General features: G+C 55.9%; 6 protein-coding genes across 6 annotated transcripts; 3 read left to right on the forward strand and 3 right to left on the reverse strand.

The window, feature by feature from the left end:
* Positions 1–189: 189 nt before the first annotated feature.
* Positions 190–3,566, reverse strand: N656DRAFT_846974 (uncharacterized protein; the record flags this gene model as incomplete). Its single annotated transcript, XM_064819250.1, has 2 exons — positions 190–3,473; positions 3,551–3,566. 2 exons carry the CDS (start codon positions 3,564–3,566, stop codon positions 190–192), a joined length of 3,300 nt encoding a protein of 1,099 aa, XP_064668154.1.
* A 1,358-nt stretch (positions 3,567–4,924) lies between these two features.
* On the forward strand, positions 4,925–6,276 carry N656DRAFT_800090 (ATPase, V1 complex, subunit C; the record flags this gene model as incomplete). Its single annotated transcript, XM_064817966.1, has 4 exons — positions 4,925–5,210; positions 5,281–5,467; positions 5,523–6,015; positions 6,070–6,276. 4 exons carry the CDS (start codon positions 4,925–4,927, stop codon positions 6,274–6,276), a joined length of 1,173 nt encoding a protein of 390 aa, XP_064668155.1.
* Positions 6,277–6,419: 143 nt separating this feature from the next.
* On the reverse strand, positions 6,420–8,525 carry N656DRAFT_838448 (adenylylsulfate kinase; the record flags this gene model as incomplete). The annotated part of the gene is made up of 3 exons (XM_064818858.1): positions 6,420–6,794; positions 6,874–7,126; positions 7,870–8,525. The coding sequence occupies 3 exons, from the start codon at positions 8,523–8,525 to the stop codon at positions 6,420–6,422; spliced, it is 1,284 nt and encodes a 427-aa protein (XP_064668156.1).
* A 705-nt stretch (positions 8,526–9,230) lies between these two features.
* Positions 9,231–10,838, forward strand: N656DRAFT_735981 (uncharacterized protein). Its single transcript, XM_064812718.1, has 4 exons — positions 9,231–9,636; positions 9,707–9,830; positions 9,930–10,154; positions 10,253–10,838. Exons 1-4 carry the CDS (start codon positions 9,634–9,636, stop codon positions 10,339–10,341), a joined length of 441 nt encoding a protein of 146 aa, XP_064668157.1. The 5' UTR covers positions 9,231–9,633; the 3' UTR covers positions 10,342–10,838.
* N656DRAFT_713931 (CBF-domain-containing protein) lies at positions 10,518–13,764 on the reverse strand (the record flags this gene model as incomplete). The annotated part of the gene is made up of 3 exons (XM_064811929.1): positions 10,518–11,321; positions 11,406–13,082; positions 13,159–13,764. 3 exons carry the CDS (start codon positions 13,762–13,764, stop codon positions 10,518–10,520), a joined length of 3,087 nt encoding a protein of 1,028 aa, XP_064668158.1.
* Positions 13,765–14,003: 239 nt separating this feature from the next.
* On the forward strand, positions 14,004–16,188 carry N656DRAFT_781829 (class II aaRS and biotin synthetase). Its single transcript, XM_064815653.1, has 3 exons — positions 14,004–14,417; positions 14,504–14,586; positions 14,659–16,188. The coding sequence occupies exons 1-3, from the start codon at positions 14,207–14,209 to the stop codon at positions 16,066–16,068; spliced, it is 1,704 nt and encodes a 567-aa protein (XP_064668159.1). The 5' UTR covers positions 14,004–14,206; the 3' UTR covers positions 16,069–16,188.
* The last annotated feature ends 432 nt before the right edge of the window (positions 16,189–16,620 follow it).

Raw genomic sequence — 16,620 nt, forward strand, 5'->3', positions numbered from 1 at the left:
AAAAATACCTTCCCGAGCACGACTGGCATAGCATGATGACCCAGATAAGAGGTTCAAAAGGAGATATGAAAGGACAACGCTGCCAGTTCCCAGAGACACACACACAATTCATCACCAAAACCCTTGAGGAACCCGATCAAGTAGAACAAATATTTTCCCCTAATTCAACATCACACCACTATTTTTGTTTCATCTCCGACCAACCCCATAATATCGATCGCTATCACTCAGGCCGGAAGTATCAAAGGCACCAAGAGCGGATGAGGCGAATGCAGAGCCCGGGTTGGATGCCGCTCGCACGCCGGCAGCGCCGACGCCGTAGTTTGCGTTGGCTAGGCCCATTGCTCCTTGGTGGCTTGACGTATCCAGTTGGCCGGCATCAAAGAGGCTCCATTCGGAAGTAGCAGCGTTCCCGCCAAACGTCTGCACACCGGCCAAGCCTTGCATACTTTGCGTCGTCTGGTTATTTACACTGCCAGAGCGTTGTTGCTGTTGCTGTAGAGCACCGGCGGAAGTGCCAAAGGACGGAGTGTGGTGTGGCAAGCCGTGCGTGCTGGTAGCCCGAAGGGAGGCGGCGACGGACGTTGCGGCAGGCTGGTTTCGTTGGCCGTACGAAGTGGTGCTGAGGGACGTACCCGCGGTGCGATAGTTACCTTCAGCGCTGTAACTATTGCTTGCAGATGTCCCAAACTGCGAAGACTGAGGCGGTGCATACGATGTGCTACCCGCCGAAGTGGTAGCTAGCTGAGCTTGATAGCGCTGTTGCTGGGCGAGCTGTTGCTGGCCGCTTGAGAATTGCTGCTGGCTTGGCGTATAGGATTGTGGCTTCGAAGTATACGCCTGCGACTGGCGGGTACTTGTGGAATACTGCTGGGTAGAGGGAACCTGCGTGCTTTGAGCAGCCTGCTGTCCTCCTGAGAACTGCTGCTGCGGTTGCGTGTGCTCTGTTTGCGGAGACACATAGTTTTGCTGGCTTCGCTGTGGCTGCTGCTGCTGCTGGTGTTGGTATTGGGAGCCCGAAGCACGGTTTGAACTATAATGAACTTGAGAGTTCCTGGCTTGTTGCTGACTGATCGATGGGCTCCCTGTTCCCTGTGAGTTTAGCTGCTGCTGCTTGGGAGATTGGCTGTGGGCAGTGGAAGCATGGTGCTGCTGCTGCTGCTGCCTGGGGTGGTGGTGGTGTGGTTGGCTATATTTCTGCTGCTGCTGTTGCTGTTGTGGTGCGTGAGTTGCCATGAGATGCGCCGGGTCCGGCCGATTTTGAGATGCCATCGCCTGCGGCTCAACCTCGGCCTGCTGCTCCAACTGAGCTTGCAACTGCGCTTCGTAGTTCTCCATCGTTGGAGACTGTACCTCAAAGTGGCTCGGCTGGGGCGAGTCTATGGACACCTGCGGATCGACAGGGACTGAAGAAGGAACTAGAGTGGATTCCGGCTTACGAGCCTCTGCAGGTGGAGGTGCTGGGGCTGATCTAGGGCTGGGATTCGGCACTGAGTCTAGGGATACTGTAACAGCAGCCGGAGCATTTGCAGATCCTCCAGTGGCGGTAGACAATGTATTTTCATCTCCCTGCTGGCCTGACAATCTTGGCTCTTTGCCCTTCCGCTGACGTTTGGGGGGAGGAGGTCCGGCTGCTCCAGTGGGCTCGGGAGGAAATGGCCTTGAATTGTTCGGTGGCGTAGGTAAGGTAAGATTGTTCACCTGGGGGGACGAAGACGAAGGGTTATGTTGGTTATTCACATCGGGTTGGGAATGCTCGGCCTCTTTCACGCCCTTTCTCTTCCGCTTCTGCCCCGTGTTGCTAACAGCTTTTGTTCGGGCCGGGCTGGCCGTTGGAGGGGTGGGTAACGTTAGAACCTGTCCTTGAGAGCCTTGCACCGTCTGCGTCGCCTGAGAAGGCGCCGCCTGCACTTGCACAGTAGATGGGTTGGCTGGCTGCACGCTACTTGGATCGCTTTGCTGCTGCAATTCCGGTGAAATCCCGCTGGATTGTCCTTGGGACTGTTTCTGTGTAGAGCCCGAGCCTTTCGGTCTCCCGACCGGCCTCTTGGCAGATCCTGGCGCTGCCGAGTTAACGGATGTAAAGGATTGGGGTGCGGCAGATCCTTCTTGTGCTTGAGCACTCTGGGCACTCTGGGCACTTTGGGATATCTGGGATACTTGATTGCCTTGCGAGGGTCCCTGAAGGGCCTGGGAAACCTGAGTGCCTGCCTGTGGCGCTCCTCCAGATAATTGTGCGGAGCGCGCCGCCAACCCTTTCGGCTTGTTCTTGGAACCTTTGGGCCGGCCTCGTTTCCTCCGGATCGGCTCCCCTTCGGTTGTCGTACCACTGGCAGCAGGGGCGCCTGGCAATGCCGTTCGGGCAGAGGCACCAGGCGCAGCAGTTGTAGACGTGGCCTCTTGCGGTTGTGAGCCCGTGGCTCGGGCGAGCAACATAACGTTGGCATCCACATCATCAGTTACCTCCATAGCATTGTCGTCGACGTCAACCCAGCTGTCGTCCTGAGCATTCCCGGGCTGACGTTGGTCTGCCTTGGAAGCCGCGTTCGAAGCCACATTCGCAGGCTTCATTGATCCCTTTTTGATGCCTTTGTCTTTGCGATATGTTTTGGATTTGCTTCCCTTCGGCCGGCCACGCTTGCGTCTCACTTCAGGGACCAACTGCCGATTAGGGCCCGAGGTCTGCTGTCCAGAGTTTCCTCCAAGTTTGGGGAATATCTCTGCAATCCAGCCGACGAAAAGGCTACCCGAGCCATTTGCCTCGGCGCTCTCCGGAAACCCGCCATTTGCCGGCGGGGGGGCCCCAGGGATGCCGCCAAAGAATGCAAGTGCCTTACAGATCTGGTCCACCACAAGGACAGGATGCAAGCTCCGTAAGAGGGTTAGTAAGCGCGCCTGCTCAGCCTTGGTTTCCTCGGGACTCAGGGGTCGGGTGCGCTCGAACTGAGTCTGCGTCGGCCCCGGCGCCGACGCCGGGGTTTGGGCGGGCACGAAAGACCCAGGTGATGGATGGAGACCCTGCGAGATTTGTATAAACCGACTTCTCCGAAGGGAGACATAGCCATTCTCAAAGGCTAGCTTGGCCGCCAGCTCGGTACTCTCGCTTGTCCTCTTGGCCTCAGCATCGCGCTCTGTAGGCTCGTTTCTTCCGGCGACCTCCATATGCATGACACTGAAATTTCCCTTGGAGCCGTCTGTTTTCCCCTTGAGCTTGCTAGGTACCGGATCGCGGATTCGGCCATCTCGATAGAGGCCGCTATTCGCATCCTGAGGATTGGACTCGCCGGTGGCGATAACCCCAAAGCTGGGGGTAGGGCCGGGAACGGCCGCGGGTGCTGAGCTGTCGCCGCTCGGCGGCTGCACGGACGGCGTAGCTTGGTTATCCGATGGAGGGAGAGAGCCACCCGTAGATACGGGGGCCGGAGTCGCCTTTGACGCCGCCGCGGAGGCTGGGGGCGCCGGCGGAACAGCGACTGTGCAACAATGTCAGCATCAATTGCGGGAAATGGTCAGAGTTGGGCCTCGCTAGAGAGCCAACGCGATGGCTTACCCGACGGTGTCGCCATTAGCGAGAAACCAGGCCGTGGCACGACAGCGGTCGAAATTACTGTTGGCAAATGTAGAATTTATTTCAGAGGGCCGGGCTGCTTCGAGGAGCCAACCACGGGCTCGTGTGCTGCGGCGGGGCAGGGCCTGCAATCAGGGCGCATCGGACATATTCAGGAAAACGTTCAAGACAAGGTAGTTGCGCGCTAGATGAAATGGACGGCTAGGTTCTGTCGGGATCAATGGAAACAGAGCGTCGCGACTCGGCTCGCCAAAGACGCGCGACGAGAATTCCCAGCGGAGAGCAGCAGCGCGGCAAGCCGCGTGGACAGCGCCAGATGCAGGAACGCAACCTGATTGATGCGATTCTGCTCGTGTGGCAGGGGAAGACGGCCGTGGAAGGGAAAATGGCCTACTGCGCTCTATTTGCAGTGACCGAGCCGGAGCAGGTTGGTCTCGTGTGAACTGCTGAGGTTTCGCACATTCGGTGGGAAAAAGGAAGGCGGTGGACGCTGCGCGGTATGTATGTACGGACTCAGTTAATTACGGACAGTCGTCGGCTGAATGCGTGCCGATGGTCTCGGGCCACATCTGCTTCCTTACTTAGGTCGCCGGTCGGGAGAGAATTGACAGACCGGATTCGCAGTCAAGATTGAGATAGCTGGAGCGTACAAGGCGAATGCTGCTGGTTTGCGAGAATACGATGGTGTCTGTGGTGGGACTTGACAATAAGGACGTGGCCAATGGCTTGAGGTTCAACGGACCTTCCCTCAGCTTGGCGATACGCAGAAGCTAAAATGACTGTACTTTACAGTAATTTCAGCGTACCCAGGTCTTCTTCGGTTAGGACGTAAATTCCCTCCAAAGAGCGCAACATTGATGAAGGACAAATTTCTGATGCTCATCGTTACCTAGCTACCTACCTAGCCCTCTCAAATAGCAAATTCATATTCTACTAGGTCTATTTCAAACAATCTCTGCATAGTACAGTCCAACCTGCACATCGATCCGATTGAGAAACATCAAGTGCAAGTATTCGCCATTTTTGTACGGCGATACGGTGATATGTGGGGCCTGATACCTTGGTCGTTGTAACCCTGGTCTCCCAGCGGCACGTAGTGGAGCGCTGTGAGCTCAAGCTTACCCCCACTCACTTCCAAGTGTTCGAGATGCTCCAACATCGATCCAACGATCAACAACTGCTGAACCCTCTTCCACCACCAGCGTCATCCGCTTCGTCTTCGCCAACCTCCTCGCACACCACCCTGCGCCTATCCATTCGGAGTGAATCGCCTCTGTGCATCTTCCTAGCCCCGATCCGACATCTTTCTCCGGCCTCCATTCCCCTAGCGTCCAGCCGGGGCTGTACCAACCGACCATGCAGCCAGCTCAATACGCACTTGTCTCACTCCCTCTCAGAATATTTGACGATGATCCAATGACGGCGCTAGCCGCAACTGTTGGACGGGATAATGGCGAGACCCTGCCGTTTACGATACCCTCGTTCAAGATTGGCACGCTCGATGCGCTCGTGCAGTACGCCGATGACCTTGCGAAGCTCAATGCGACCTGCGAGGCAGCTGTTGCAAAGGTGGCCGATTCCCTCAAAAGTATTCTGGATGGCGACGAAGAGAAGACGGCGCAACAAAAGATGGTCAATGATAGTAGGCATCAGCTTGCCCCACCCCCTCCGACGCCACGGCAGCCGTCGCACGTCTGACCGAGTGTGCACAGAACCGACGGACCAGTATCTTCGCTCTTTTCAATGGAACAAGGTTCGGTACGGGGTCGACAGACCCTTGGGGGATTTGATTGAAAGCCTTCAGAAGGAGCTGCAAACCATCGACAACGACGTCAAGGCCAAGTTTAACCAATACAATAGCGTCAAGAGCAATCTGGCCTCATTGCAACGTAAACAGACGTAGGCTTACAAAGAGCCCCTGACTACCCGGAGTCGAGCTAAATGTGCAAAACAGGGGCAACCTCTCGACAAAGTCGCTCACGCCCATCGTCGACCCCCGCTTGCTGGTGCAGGACTCGGAATACTTGGAAACTCATCTCATCGTTGTCCCAACCAACGCGCGAAAGGATTTTCTCCGCAGCTACGAGACGCTGGCTCCCATGGTAGTGCCACGCTCGTCAGTCCAAATCGCCCAGGACACCGAGTTCACACTATTCGCGGTAACAACGTTTAAGAAAACGAGCACCGAGTTCCTGCAAAAGTGCCGGGAGCATAAATGGACGCCTCGCCAGTACAAATATGTCGAGGGTGGCAAAGAGGAGGAGCAGCGGGAATTCGACCGCGTCGCCAAGGAGGAAAAGAAGGTATGGGGGGAAGCCCTATGGCTAGGGCGGACTGGTTGGAGCGAGACTGTTATGATTTGGGCTCATGTCATGACGTTGCGAGTCTTTGTTGAGACGGTGCTACGATACGGCCTGCCGCTGGAGTTTGTATGCGCACTTGTCAAGGTAGGATTCCCAGGAAATTGCCCAAGTGCTGTGTCATGGCTGACGTGGCGGCAGACAACACCCAAGCAGGCCAAGAAGGTGAAATCAGCCCTGGACTCGGCATATTCTTACCTCGGCGGAAACGCATTCGGGAGAGACAAGCGAGGCCGAGTCACGAAAGACGACGCATCGCTAACGTCGGAAATAGCCGCAGCAGGCCTGGGCGCTGGCGAAGGCAATGAGTACACGGCGTATGTGTATTACGAGATCGAGCTTCCCTAGTAGCGCCATGGCCTTGTTAAGGAGGGCAACAGAATCTATGCTCCTTCTTGCACTGCCTAGCCCCGTCATCACGCGAAATAGACAAGTCCCGTCCAAGCGGCTGCCGAGCGCATGCTAATGTCCCCTTGGACCCGGTTTTTCTCTCATCTTGTTTCCTCGGTCTGAGTAATGAGACCCTTTTCCGCCAGGTAATCCACAATCTTCCGGACGCATTCCTCGACGCTTAGCTGGTCCGTACGGATGGTGATCTCGGGCGATTCGGGCGCCTCGTAGGGCGCCGAAACGCCAGTAAAGTCTTTGATCTCGCCAGCCCGCGCCTTCTTGTACAGGCCCTTGGGGTCGCGCTTTTCGGCCTCTTCCAAGGGAATGTCGACAAAGACCTCGATGAAGGGCAGCGGGTCATCGCCGGCCTGGGAGGCGCTGGCGTGCAGATCCCGCGCAATCTGGCGGTCGGCCCGGTAAGGGGAGATGAAGGATGTCAAGGCGATGGTGCACGAGTCGGCAAAGAGCTTGGCAACCTGCGGTGTTCGGAAAGTGGTCAGCACGCGAACGAGGAAGAGTGAGGGACGGCAAGGGGGGAGGAAACGTCATATCAACCTCTGCAATGCGGCGGATGTTCTCGTTGCGGTCCTTCTCCGAGAAGCCCAGGTCCTTGTTCAGCCCGAAGCGCACATTGTCGCCGTCAAGGCGGTACGCGGCCAGCCCGATGTGAAGCAGGTGCTGCTCAAGCGCTGTCGCCACGGTCGACTTGCCAGAGGCCGATAGCCCCGTGAACCATACCGTGAAGCCGCGCTGGCGCCGCAGTTGGCTCCGCTCATGCCGGGTGAGGGATGGGTGCCAGGTGATGTTGCTGCCGTTGATGTTCAGTTTTGCTGCCCCTCATTGCCGGATTGCGGGGCTAAGGCAGGCTAGCCCTGCACAACCCAGGACCTTGGGTAGACCTAGAGGTTTACTTACGTTGCCATTTTTGCTTCTTCTAACACGCCGATCCTCCTGCGTACAGACTGATTTGCACTGGTGCCAATGAGGAGGGTGGAGAAACCTCAGAATTGAATAGTGGGCGGCGCGCTCATTTATGAGACTCTCTTTCCCTGTATCAATGCTGCCGAAGGGGTCCGACAAGTGGGGCAGTACCGATCGCGGTCGGCCCCAGTCATGTCCGATCTGCCGTCCGATGCGGTGGTGGGGGTTCCTGGGCAAGTATAGGTGTGCTCCTCAGGGGCTCCTCCAACAAGAACCTTACTGGCAGTTGTTTCTTTGCGAATGGCGTCATTTTAGTCGATTGGTGCAAGACTCAGGACTCGGCCACACAGACTTCAGGTTTCCCATACAAGTCAATTGCCTCTATTCATCCTCGCTCCTAATGTGTCGAGGTGCAGACAAATCAGTAAAGACATCCGATGCGCCACACGCCATGATCCGATATGGACAGCATCTCTATCCAAGCCCCGCATCTCTATGCTCTCCCAATCTATAGTCTGTTCTATCACTTATAGGCACATGTTCGACATTTAGCTCACAGGATAGACCTTAGCCATCATCTGGTTGTTTGTTGGTCTCGGTCAGCAAAAGAAATCGCGCAAAGGGGGTTACCGCAGAAGCAAAGCAGCTGGTCGACCTACCGAAGCCTGCTTCGGGGAAATGTATAGGGCGCTCGCTGTTGCCAGCACGGTGGGCTCTTGGCCCTCCTCGGCAGGGAGCGTTTCAATATGGCCCTCGACCCACGCCTTTCTCCCTTCCACTTTCACCGTCTTGGCTCGGAGCACCAGGTACTGGTCGGCCATGGCGGGAGCTTTGTAATTGACCTCCAGCTTTGCCGTCATGCCAATGTTGTGAGGCAGCGCAGGGAAAGAGCATCTCGCCAAGCCTTCGTCCAGCAGGGTCGCCAAAAACCCCCCGTGGATAATGCCCTTGTGGCCGCACAAGTCCGCCCCCACGTGAGTTATTTGCACGTAGCTCTTGCCGGTCCGCTCGGTCCAGGTGAAGGGCGGGATAGCCATCTTGCCGGGCCCTATCAAGGTGCCGCCGGTTAGGTTGTGCTTCCTCCATGACGGCGGGATCTTCATGTGCGGCCGCGCCTCGATGAGATCCGGGTCGGCCCGGAGAGCCGCGGTGAGCGGGTGCGAGTTGATGTAGTCTTCCTTGGCCCTGGCGTCCTCGTCCGGTGCCCAGAACATCTCGAGGCTGTCAGCATCGCTCGGGGGCGACAGAACCGCTGCCGCGGACTCGTAGGCAGGCGCTGCAGCCATGAAGAAACCCAAGGACGTAAAAAGAAGAATGCGGCCGGTCGTGGATGCTACTCTGCGGATAAACGACGCCTTGGCTACTGTTGGTGAGGCGGTGGCGGGTGAGTCTGGTGATTCAGAACAACTAGCAGTTAGCCCACTGACGACCAGAGTAGGAGGTGAAGGGCAGAGGGCTCGGGATTACTAGCTGCTGCCGTAAGTGTCCGAGAGATGGGTTGTCGGAAGTAGTAGCCGCCACGGGTAGTCAGAGGGAGAGTTGAAGTATGGCGCCGCAGGGCCGAGAGTAGCTGGAAGGACCGTGGCATTTTTATAGCAAGGTGTAGCGGCGACGAACGGGGACTTCGGCCTTTTACGCGCAGAACACCGGTTATCGCGACTTGGGGCAGGGCAGCGCACGGAATCGGCCGGCGGAGACACTCTCGGCAGGGGGCCGACCCCACCAGTCTGTCAGCGAGAGTAGGAGGTAAGGCCCTTGAAGATGGGTCCCCAACTCGTCAACCTCGGTTGGTGCCCTCAGAGGTTAAAGGCGCAATGAACAGCGGTGCTGCTCTGGTCCTGGTTTTGAAAGCGATGGTCGGCCCTGTTGGATGCCGCAGGGTTCAGTCTGATTTTTTGCGACTCGGGTTTCGCTCCTCGCCGTAAAGGGAACCGTGGGAGCCCGGGTCTTTTGGATCTTGGCTACTTGAGCCTCGGCTAACTTCGCAGTGAAACGGAGTTCACCGTGTTTTACGGGATACGAGTAAAGTACTGTATGTACCTACCTAGGTACTCTGCTTCACCCAATTCAGTCTCGATCACCTTCAAGGGCACATCTCCAAGCCAACAGATTGAACTGCATCCCACTTGAAAAGTGCTTATAAACGCTGTTCGCTGTAAACAAACGTCGTTGAGCAATCTCCCACAAACAGATTGTAGAGAGCGAACTAAACTCTTTACTGCTTCATAGGACCAAAAACAAGATTTCGTGCCAGCATAAAATGGATCATCATTCTCTTACAATCACACAACGTTACCCCTCTCAACACCACTCCAAACCACACATTGAACTGATCGAAGCATCCCCCTCCTGACTCCTCGCCCACCTTTCCACGACGTTAAGGACACTGTTAACATGGTAAGGAAGGACGAAGAACAGATCGGTACTTGAGCAAGACGTCATGATCCCCTACTAAGCCCCTCTTTAGGCTACCGCCGACACCGTTGAGCTTGGAGAAGCTCACGAGCCGAAGGAGGAGTCCCTCAATGTGTTCAAGCAGATTCAGCATGAGCTGAAGAAGACGCTGGTGCACATCCGTCACGAACATAACAGTAAGCTGCCCGTCTCTTCTCACATCTTCGCTCATGGCTGCTGTTGGCCAGCAACTACTGTTCTGGGCTCATGCGAAATCCTCCTTCCTCCGCAAACAGAGCACGAGCCCGAGTATTTCGCCGCTGTCGAGCACCTGAGCGATGCGCAGCTAGCCGGCTTTGGGCCCGACGACCTGCACCAAGTCCGTGTCGCCGTGTCTGCATACGGCGTGCACCTGTTCGGCAAGGTGCGCATCCCCGCCATGCCCGATGACGGCCCAGCTTATATCCACTTCCGTGCCTTCACCGGCGGGCCCGATGACACGGCCACACTGCATAGTATCCGTACGTGTTCCTTTCTTATGGTAGCCTACAGTATCGGCCTGAGGAACCAGGCTGGTAATACCGAACCACGAGCAGTACTCTAACAGTCCTGACTCCAGACACGGAGGACAAAGAGGAGCCTGACGGGGGACACACCTACCGGGCAATCTTTACCAAGAATGACCCACTAGAGTGGTTCGATACCTAGAGTATGGCACGGATGGGTGTAAAGCATCTCCCAATCAGGATGTTCCTCAGAAGCCTGGACGGCCAGAAGGGGGGAAAGGAAGATGAGAATATTTTGCGTTATGCAAGGCCTGGCAAAGCCGAAGCACATTGTACCAGGGATGTAATTTGACATTTGACTTGGTCCCTGCTTGTACTCTAGCCATCCAAATCATCGGGCTCTGCTGCCAACATCTCAGCGTAGTCATCGGCCGATGCAAATGTTGGAAGGCTCTTGATCTCCTTCCTGCTGAGCCTGCCCTTACGGCGCTCCTTGGCGGACAGCTCCTTTCCGGTATCACGACGACCCTCATCCTCGCTCGAGCTGCCTTCGACACTCTCCTCGGACTCGTCAAAGATGCCTTCAAAGCCAGTGTCATCCCCAGACACCTCGGATTCAATGTCTGACATGTCCTCGTCAAGCGCAGGGCCGTCGACGTCCATGTCGTTGTCCGAGTAGTCGTAACCATCCAGATCCATATCAGACTCCTCGCCGGCATCCGCCTCCTCGAGCTCTGGTTGTGATTTGACCAATGCCTCCCAGATTTCATCTTCGCCTGCTTCATCACCCGACTCAGCCTGCTCCTCGGTTGGTTTCCGGGCGCGCGCAGCTTCCCCTGCCTTGCCGATGCGAGCAAAGTACTCGTGGAAGAAGACATCCTCCGCCGAGACTTGGTCGGGCTTTAGGTTCCAGAAGGCGGACGAGTTGACAATCCCCTGCTGTCGCGCCCCGGCTTTGTTAGATGTCACAATGTGGGACGAACTACCGGAAGCATGGATCGGCTGCATGATGGAGCCGCCCCGCTTGGACTCCTCGACCTTGGGATTGCGGTAGACAAACTTGTCCAGGAAGTGCATCAAAGTATGGTTAGCCAAATCCGGTTTCGGCAGCGCTTTCTGCCTGGCCAGCAGGTTCAGCGCAAACACGCCCACCGAGGGATGGTAGTGCGAAAGAAACGGCACCTATATATGTCCCTTACGTCAGCGACATGCGGGCAGCAATGTTGGTTTCGTAAGAGGAAGCGAGGATGGGGCAGTTCAACTTACCAGTTCCCAGAGACAACTGCGATGCGCGTTGCTGTGCTCGGGGTTCCGTTTCCTGCCGTCGTACGACGCGGCTTTTCTCCTGCCCGCCATCACCGAAACCTGGGAGGTTTCGTCAACCTCGGACTCATCCTCCCGAGCATCCTTGTACACCTCCTCATCAAGATCATCGTCGTCTTCGGGTTCGTCTAGCAGTGTACGGAGGTCCGGGAACGTGGTTTGCAACTCGGCAATCAGGAAGAGGACGCCGCAAGCGAATGGTGGCTGGTGCAGGCTCAGCACTTGGATCAGTCTCTTGACAAATGCTTTGACCCGACGGACATCGACATCATTCTTCATGGCCCGGTAGAGCAGGTTGAGGTACAAGGCGTGTTTGGACGACGTAATGAGCCTTGGGTCCAGAAGGGATTCGTAGAGAGTCCGGTAGAACCTGTCAACAGCAAGCTGCTTCGACGTGGCTAGCTGCTGTATGAGCATTAATGCCTGCACGCTGGTGTTGAAATTGGAGGAATGAGTGATCTTGAAGAGAATGTCCAGGTGTCTCTCCAGCGTCGAGTCGTCGGCCGTGGCAAACGGTATAGCCCGGTTGACGCCCGTCAGAAGAGCCGACACAAGTTTCTGGGCCGTTCCCTGCTCTTTCCCAGGAGCCGGTACGCTAGATCCCCCCCGTTTTCTTTGCTTCTTTTGAGGGGTCCGTTGTTTCCCTTCACCATCCAAAATCTCAATGTCTCCCAGCGAGCCACTTTTCAACAGAGAAAGAAAGGCTTCAAAGTATATCCGAAGCAACGTGTCCGCAATAGCCGGTTCCTTGGTGCTCAGAATTGTTTGATTCAATGTGTTGATAGCCGAGTACCTCGTACGCAGACTTTGGCCAGGCTTCAAGAGAACCTCCTGTTCTATAGTGCCAATGACAACGGCCTTCATCCCTGGGTGGACGTTGAGCAGCTGTAATAGGAGGTAAGAAGCCCTCGAAGAGATCTTTCGTTCACGGTCGCCGAGCTTGTTGACTAGCAGCCGCAACAGATTGGCTTCCTGTTCTGGTTTGCTCTTAAGCAACCCATACACGAAGTCGAGAGCTCGTGACCTAGAATACTCAATTTCATCCGAGCACCAGAGCTCAAGCAGTTGGATAATGCGAAAATAGGCGCCTTTGAGCCAGTCCTCATATGCCCAGACCATCAAATGCGTTTGGGTCAAGTTACCAGGGAGCTTTTGCCCCTGAGCCCAAGGTGAATGCTTTTGCCCGGCGAGAGCTCCGAGCAAGGCGGGCTGGCTGTTGAAGGGTCGAAGACGGCGGTCGTCGGGAAGCAAATTCCCATTCCCCAAAAGATCGACGAGAGCTCCCAGGGCGGCAATTGCCTGACCGCGGCTCTTTTTCCCAGCCAAGGTAATGAGGCTTTCAAAAGCCTTGCGATTATGGAGCGGCGACTCCTGGACCGACAGCGTCAGAGCGGAGATCTTGTCCGAAAGGGTTCCAGACGACATAATGGTCGACATAAACTTTTGCGACGAGCTGGAAGCCTGGGTTGCGGCATAGTTCGCCGAGTCTTCTTCCAGAAGCGTCTCGGCGTACGACTTCAGGTTAGCGATGGTCGTAGGATGGTGCTTGAGGTTGTCCGGGATTTGTGTCGATAGCCGAGGCAGGGCGATAGCGTGCCAGTCAGAGCGAGGCTCAACGAACTGGAGCATGTCAGACAAGAATCTCAACCCAACAAGCCGAGTCGACTTCCGGGGTTGTACGAATGTGCTTACTGACCAACTTCCCTGACTGTTTCCCCCGTTTGGTTTCCTGCGGGGGTGGGGCAACCTGATGTCTTTCCTCGTCCTCCTCGCCGTCATCCTCAGACCTGTTGCTGTGCGCATCCTCAGTTCCATCGGAGTGGTCGGTATCCGAATCGTCTTGTTGTTCGCGCAACTTGTGGAAGCCTAGACTGGATGCGAATTGAGCGAGTTCATCTCGCAGTGCCTTATCCACAATGGTTTCTGTTGTTGATCCCTTTGACTGGGGCGCGTCACCATCTTCGTTGCCAGAATCGACATTGGCGACCAGTTCCAAGTCAGCTTCATCCCCTCCAAGAGCTAGAATTTCCTCAAGAAGACTGGGCTCCTTGTTCTTCCGCCCTTCGCCCCGGGCACGCTGTGGCTTGGGCTCTGTAGGACGGGTTTGCCGCCGCTTAGATTCAGGCCCATCGTCATTGTCGCGACGTCGCTTTCGTTTCGCAGGGTCCTGCTTTGGAGCACTTGGTTTCTCGGAATCTGCAAGAGACTTGTCGATTTTGCTCGTCAAACGAGCGAGAGCGGCTTCGTCAAAATTCGGCTTTTCAGCTTTCTTTACCCCCTCCTTCGCCCGTTTCGAGCCCATTGCCACGGTCGTCTCGGTTGAGAATGGGAAGTCCGGACTCGGGCCAAAAAAGATGGTGAAGAACGACGTTGTGTGAGAGGTGCCGAATAAAAAAATTGGAAAAGTGTTGTAGACCCCTGCACTGCGGGAGACCCACCCGACCCTCAAGAAGCGTGCTGCACCCACCGCCCCACTGTTGCCCGGCAATCTGGGTCCCCTAAGAGATCTTCTGCTGGACTTGATTGGCATTCGAGGCTGCTGTTGAACACCAAGGTATTGTACCTCGCATAGCAGCTTTTCCAGCTTACACTACGGCAGTCAGCGAGGATTGCACCTTCAAGGCCTACTACCCAAGGAAACCATGTCACTGAGATGCTTACCGGGGTGCTAGTGACTTTAGCACGAGAAGCTTAAGGAAGCTACGCGTGAAGACCAACTTGACCCAAATTCACCAACCACCAGCATGGTTCCGCCACCAGTGGCCCGTCTCTCGCGCGTCTGGTTTCCAAGCGGCGGGATCGCCGTGTCGGGAGCCGAGGATGCCTACTCTAAGCTGATACGCGCTGGTTTCCTGCGCCAGGCACATTCTGGCATATTCCATATGCTCCCCTTGGGCCGGCGAGTTCAAGACAAAGTCGAGGCACTCATCGCAGGGTATATGGAGAACCAGTTGGGTGAGTTACGAACTCCCCTGCTGCTGCCATAGAGTTTCAGTTGTACAAGAGAACTTATTTATCTTTCACCCCTCGCTGGCCAATAGCCGCATCTCGAGTTTCGCTGTCTTCCATATCCTCCCAAGCCCTCTGGGAGCGGAGTGGCCGCTTAGAGAACGTTGCGTCTGAGGTTTGTTTCTAGTCGCCGCGTTGGAGTCCCTCGTAGCGCCCCAATCCATTGCTGATCACATTCTCGCCGTAGCTGTTCAAGTTCTCGGACCGCAAGGATGTGGCCTTTCTGCTCGCTCCCACCCATGAAGAGGAAATCACCTCGCTGGTCGCCCGGACAGTCAAGTCGTATAAGGAACTTCCCCTACGGCTGTACCAAATCACCCGCAAGTATCGTGATGAGTTTCGTCCGCGACATGGCCTCCTCCGGGGGCGTGAATTTATCATGAAAGACCTATACACCTTCGACAGCAGCGTTGATGCAGCGCTCAAGACCTATGACGAAGTGCGGACTTCCTACGCAAGCATCTTTTCCGACATGAAGCTGCCGGTTTTGGCGGCCAAGGCGAGCTCTGGCGATATGGGAGGCGATCTCAGTCACGAGTATCACCTTCCAACGCCCCTCGGAGAGGACCGCGTTGTCAGCTGTGACAGCTGTGGATACGTGGTTAACGAGGAGATCGCCGACTCTGCAGTGTCCCTACGGGTCCTTGAAGGCACACCCATCCAAGCCTGGCGGGGCATCACCAAAGACAGGACGAAGCTCGTCAATGTCTGGTATCCCAGGTCAATGCAGTCATTGGATGGGATATCGCGGGAGTACGCGGATCATGACATCAATCTACTCGCCGTGAAATCCGTCGTGCCTGATCTGGACTCTGGGGTAGAGGACACTCTCTTCCTCTGGGCTACCGCTACTGCCTCAGAGACAGGGACGGCAAAGGAGGTTGTGAATATCGTGGACAGCCGTCTCCCTCATCCACTGCCTAAGACGCTGGAGAGCAATTCATCGACAGTCTTCGGGTGGCCAACGGCACTGCCTCCGCCGGCACTGCCGTTGTCCACCTCTTCTCATAGGACAAACGGTCTCCTACGGGTTCGTACCGGCGACAAATGCCCCCAATGCTCGTCGGGAACGTTGAAGGTGGAAAGGGCGATCGAACTCGGGCACACCTTTTTCCTCGGAACAAGATACTCGGAGCCGCTCAGAGCCATGGTTACAGTGCCGCCAGCCACGCAAGCGGTGCCCATACAGATGGGATGCCATGGAATCGGCATCTCACGCGTCATCGGCGCCGTCGCTGAGCACTTAGCTGACAAGATAGGGCTGAACTGGCCCATCTCAATAGCCCCGTATTCATGTGTCGTCATAGCCGGGAAAGACGCCGACGATGCGGATGCTGTGCAGGTGTGTGGCCGTATCACCAACACACAGGGAAACGAAAGTCTGTCCCTCGATGTGGTGCTCGACGATCGTTCGAGGCCTCTCCCATGGAAGCTAACCGATGCCGACTTGATCGGCTTCCCCATAATCGTCGTACTCGGAAGGGAGTGGGCCGCAGCGAGGCGAGTAGAGGTACAGTGCCGAAGGCTGAGTATGAAGGAGGGTGTGGAATTGGAGGACCTTCCGCACTTAATAAGGCAGTTGCATGCGTTGCTGTAAAGGGTGAGGTCGTGTGTAATCCCTGGTGTATCATCAACAATACATGTGTACAAGTAGATACTATACCACATCCCGGTCTGTTAGATGTCGGGAAGAGAGCTTATAAACAATGTATTATACCAGATACAGCGGCCACTTGACCTACAAAGGCTGAGGGGTCGTCACCGAGGCTGCCAGGGGTTGTCTGATGTTCAGTGCCTTTCTCAGCTTTTTCGTCGCCTAAGTTGCTGCTTGTTAGTTCCCAAGCTCCTAGCCAAGCGAAGCTGTTGCAAGTGAATGTGCGGTTTGCAAGCTCCAAGCAAAAGCCATGCCTGAACTAGCCACTGCACCTTGGATATCCAGGGCCGTGTTATGACGGACGAAGAGGCTGCTGAAGATGAGTTCGACGTCGTCATCCGGCTTGGGTACCATGCAGCTGTCTAGAAACTGGCCAACGAACTCTAGCGGCAAAGAAAGTCGACCAACTCGTCAGGGCTTCATAATCGCGGACCTGCCCCACCACTGCGTGGAGGGTCAGGTCCTCTGATTCCATAAAAACTTTTGATTCCATAA

Source organism: Canariomyces notabilis (assembly GCF_033297395.1).
Source record: "Canariomyces notabilis strain CBS 508.74 unplaced genomic scaffold N656scaffold_19, whole genome shotgun sequence".
Classification (NCBI taxonomy): domain Eukaryota; kingdom Fungi; phylum Ascomycota; class Sordariomycetes; order Sordariales; family Chaetomiaceae; genus Canariomyces; species Canariomyces notabilis.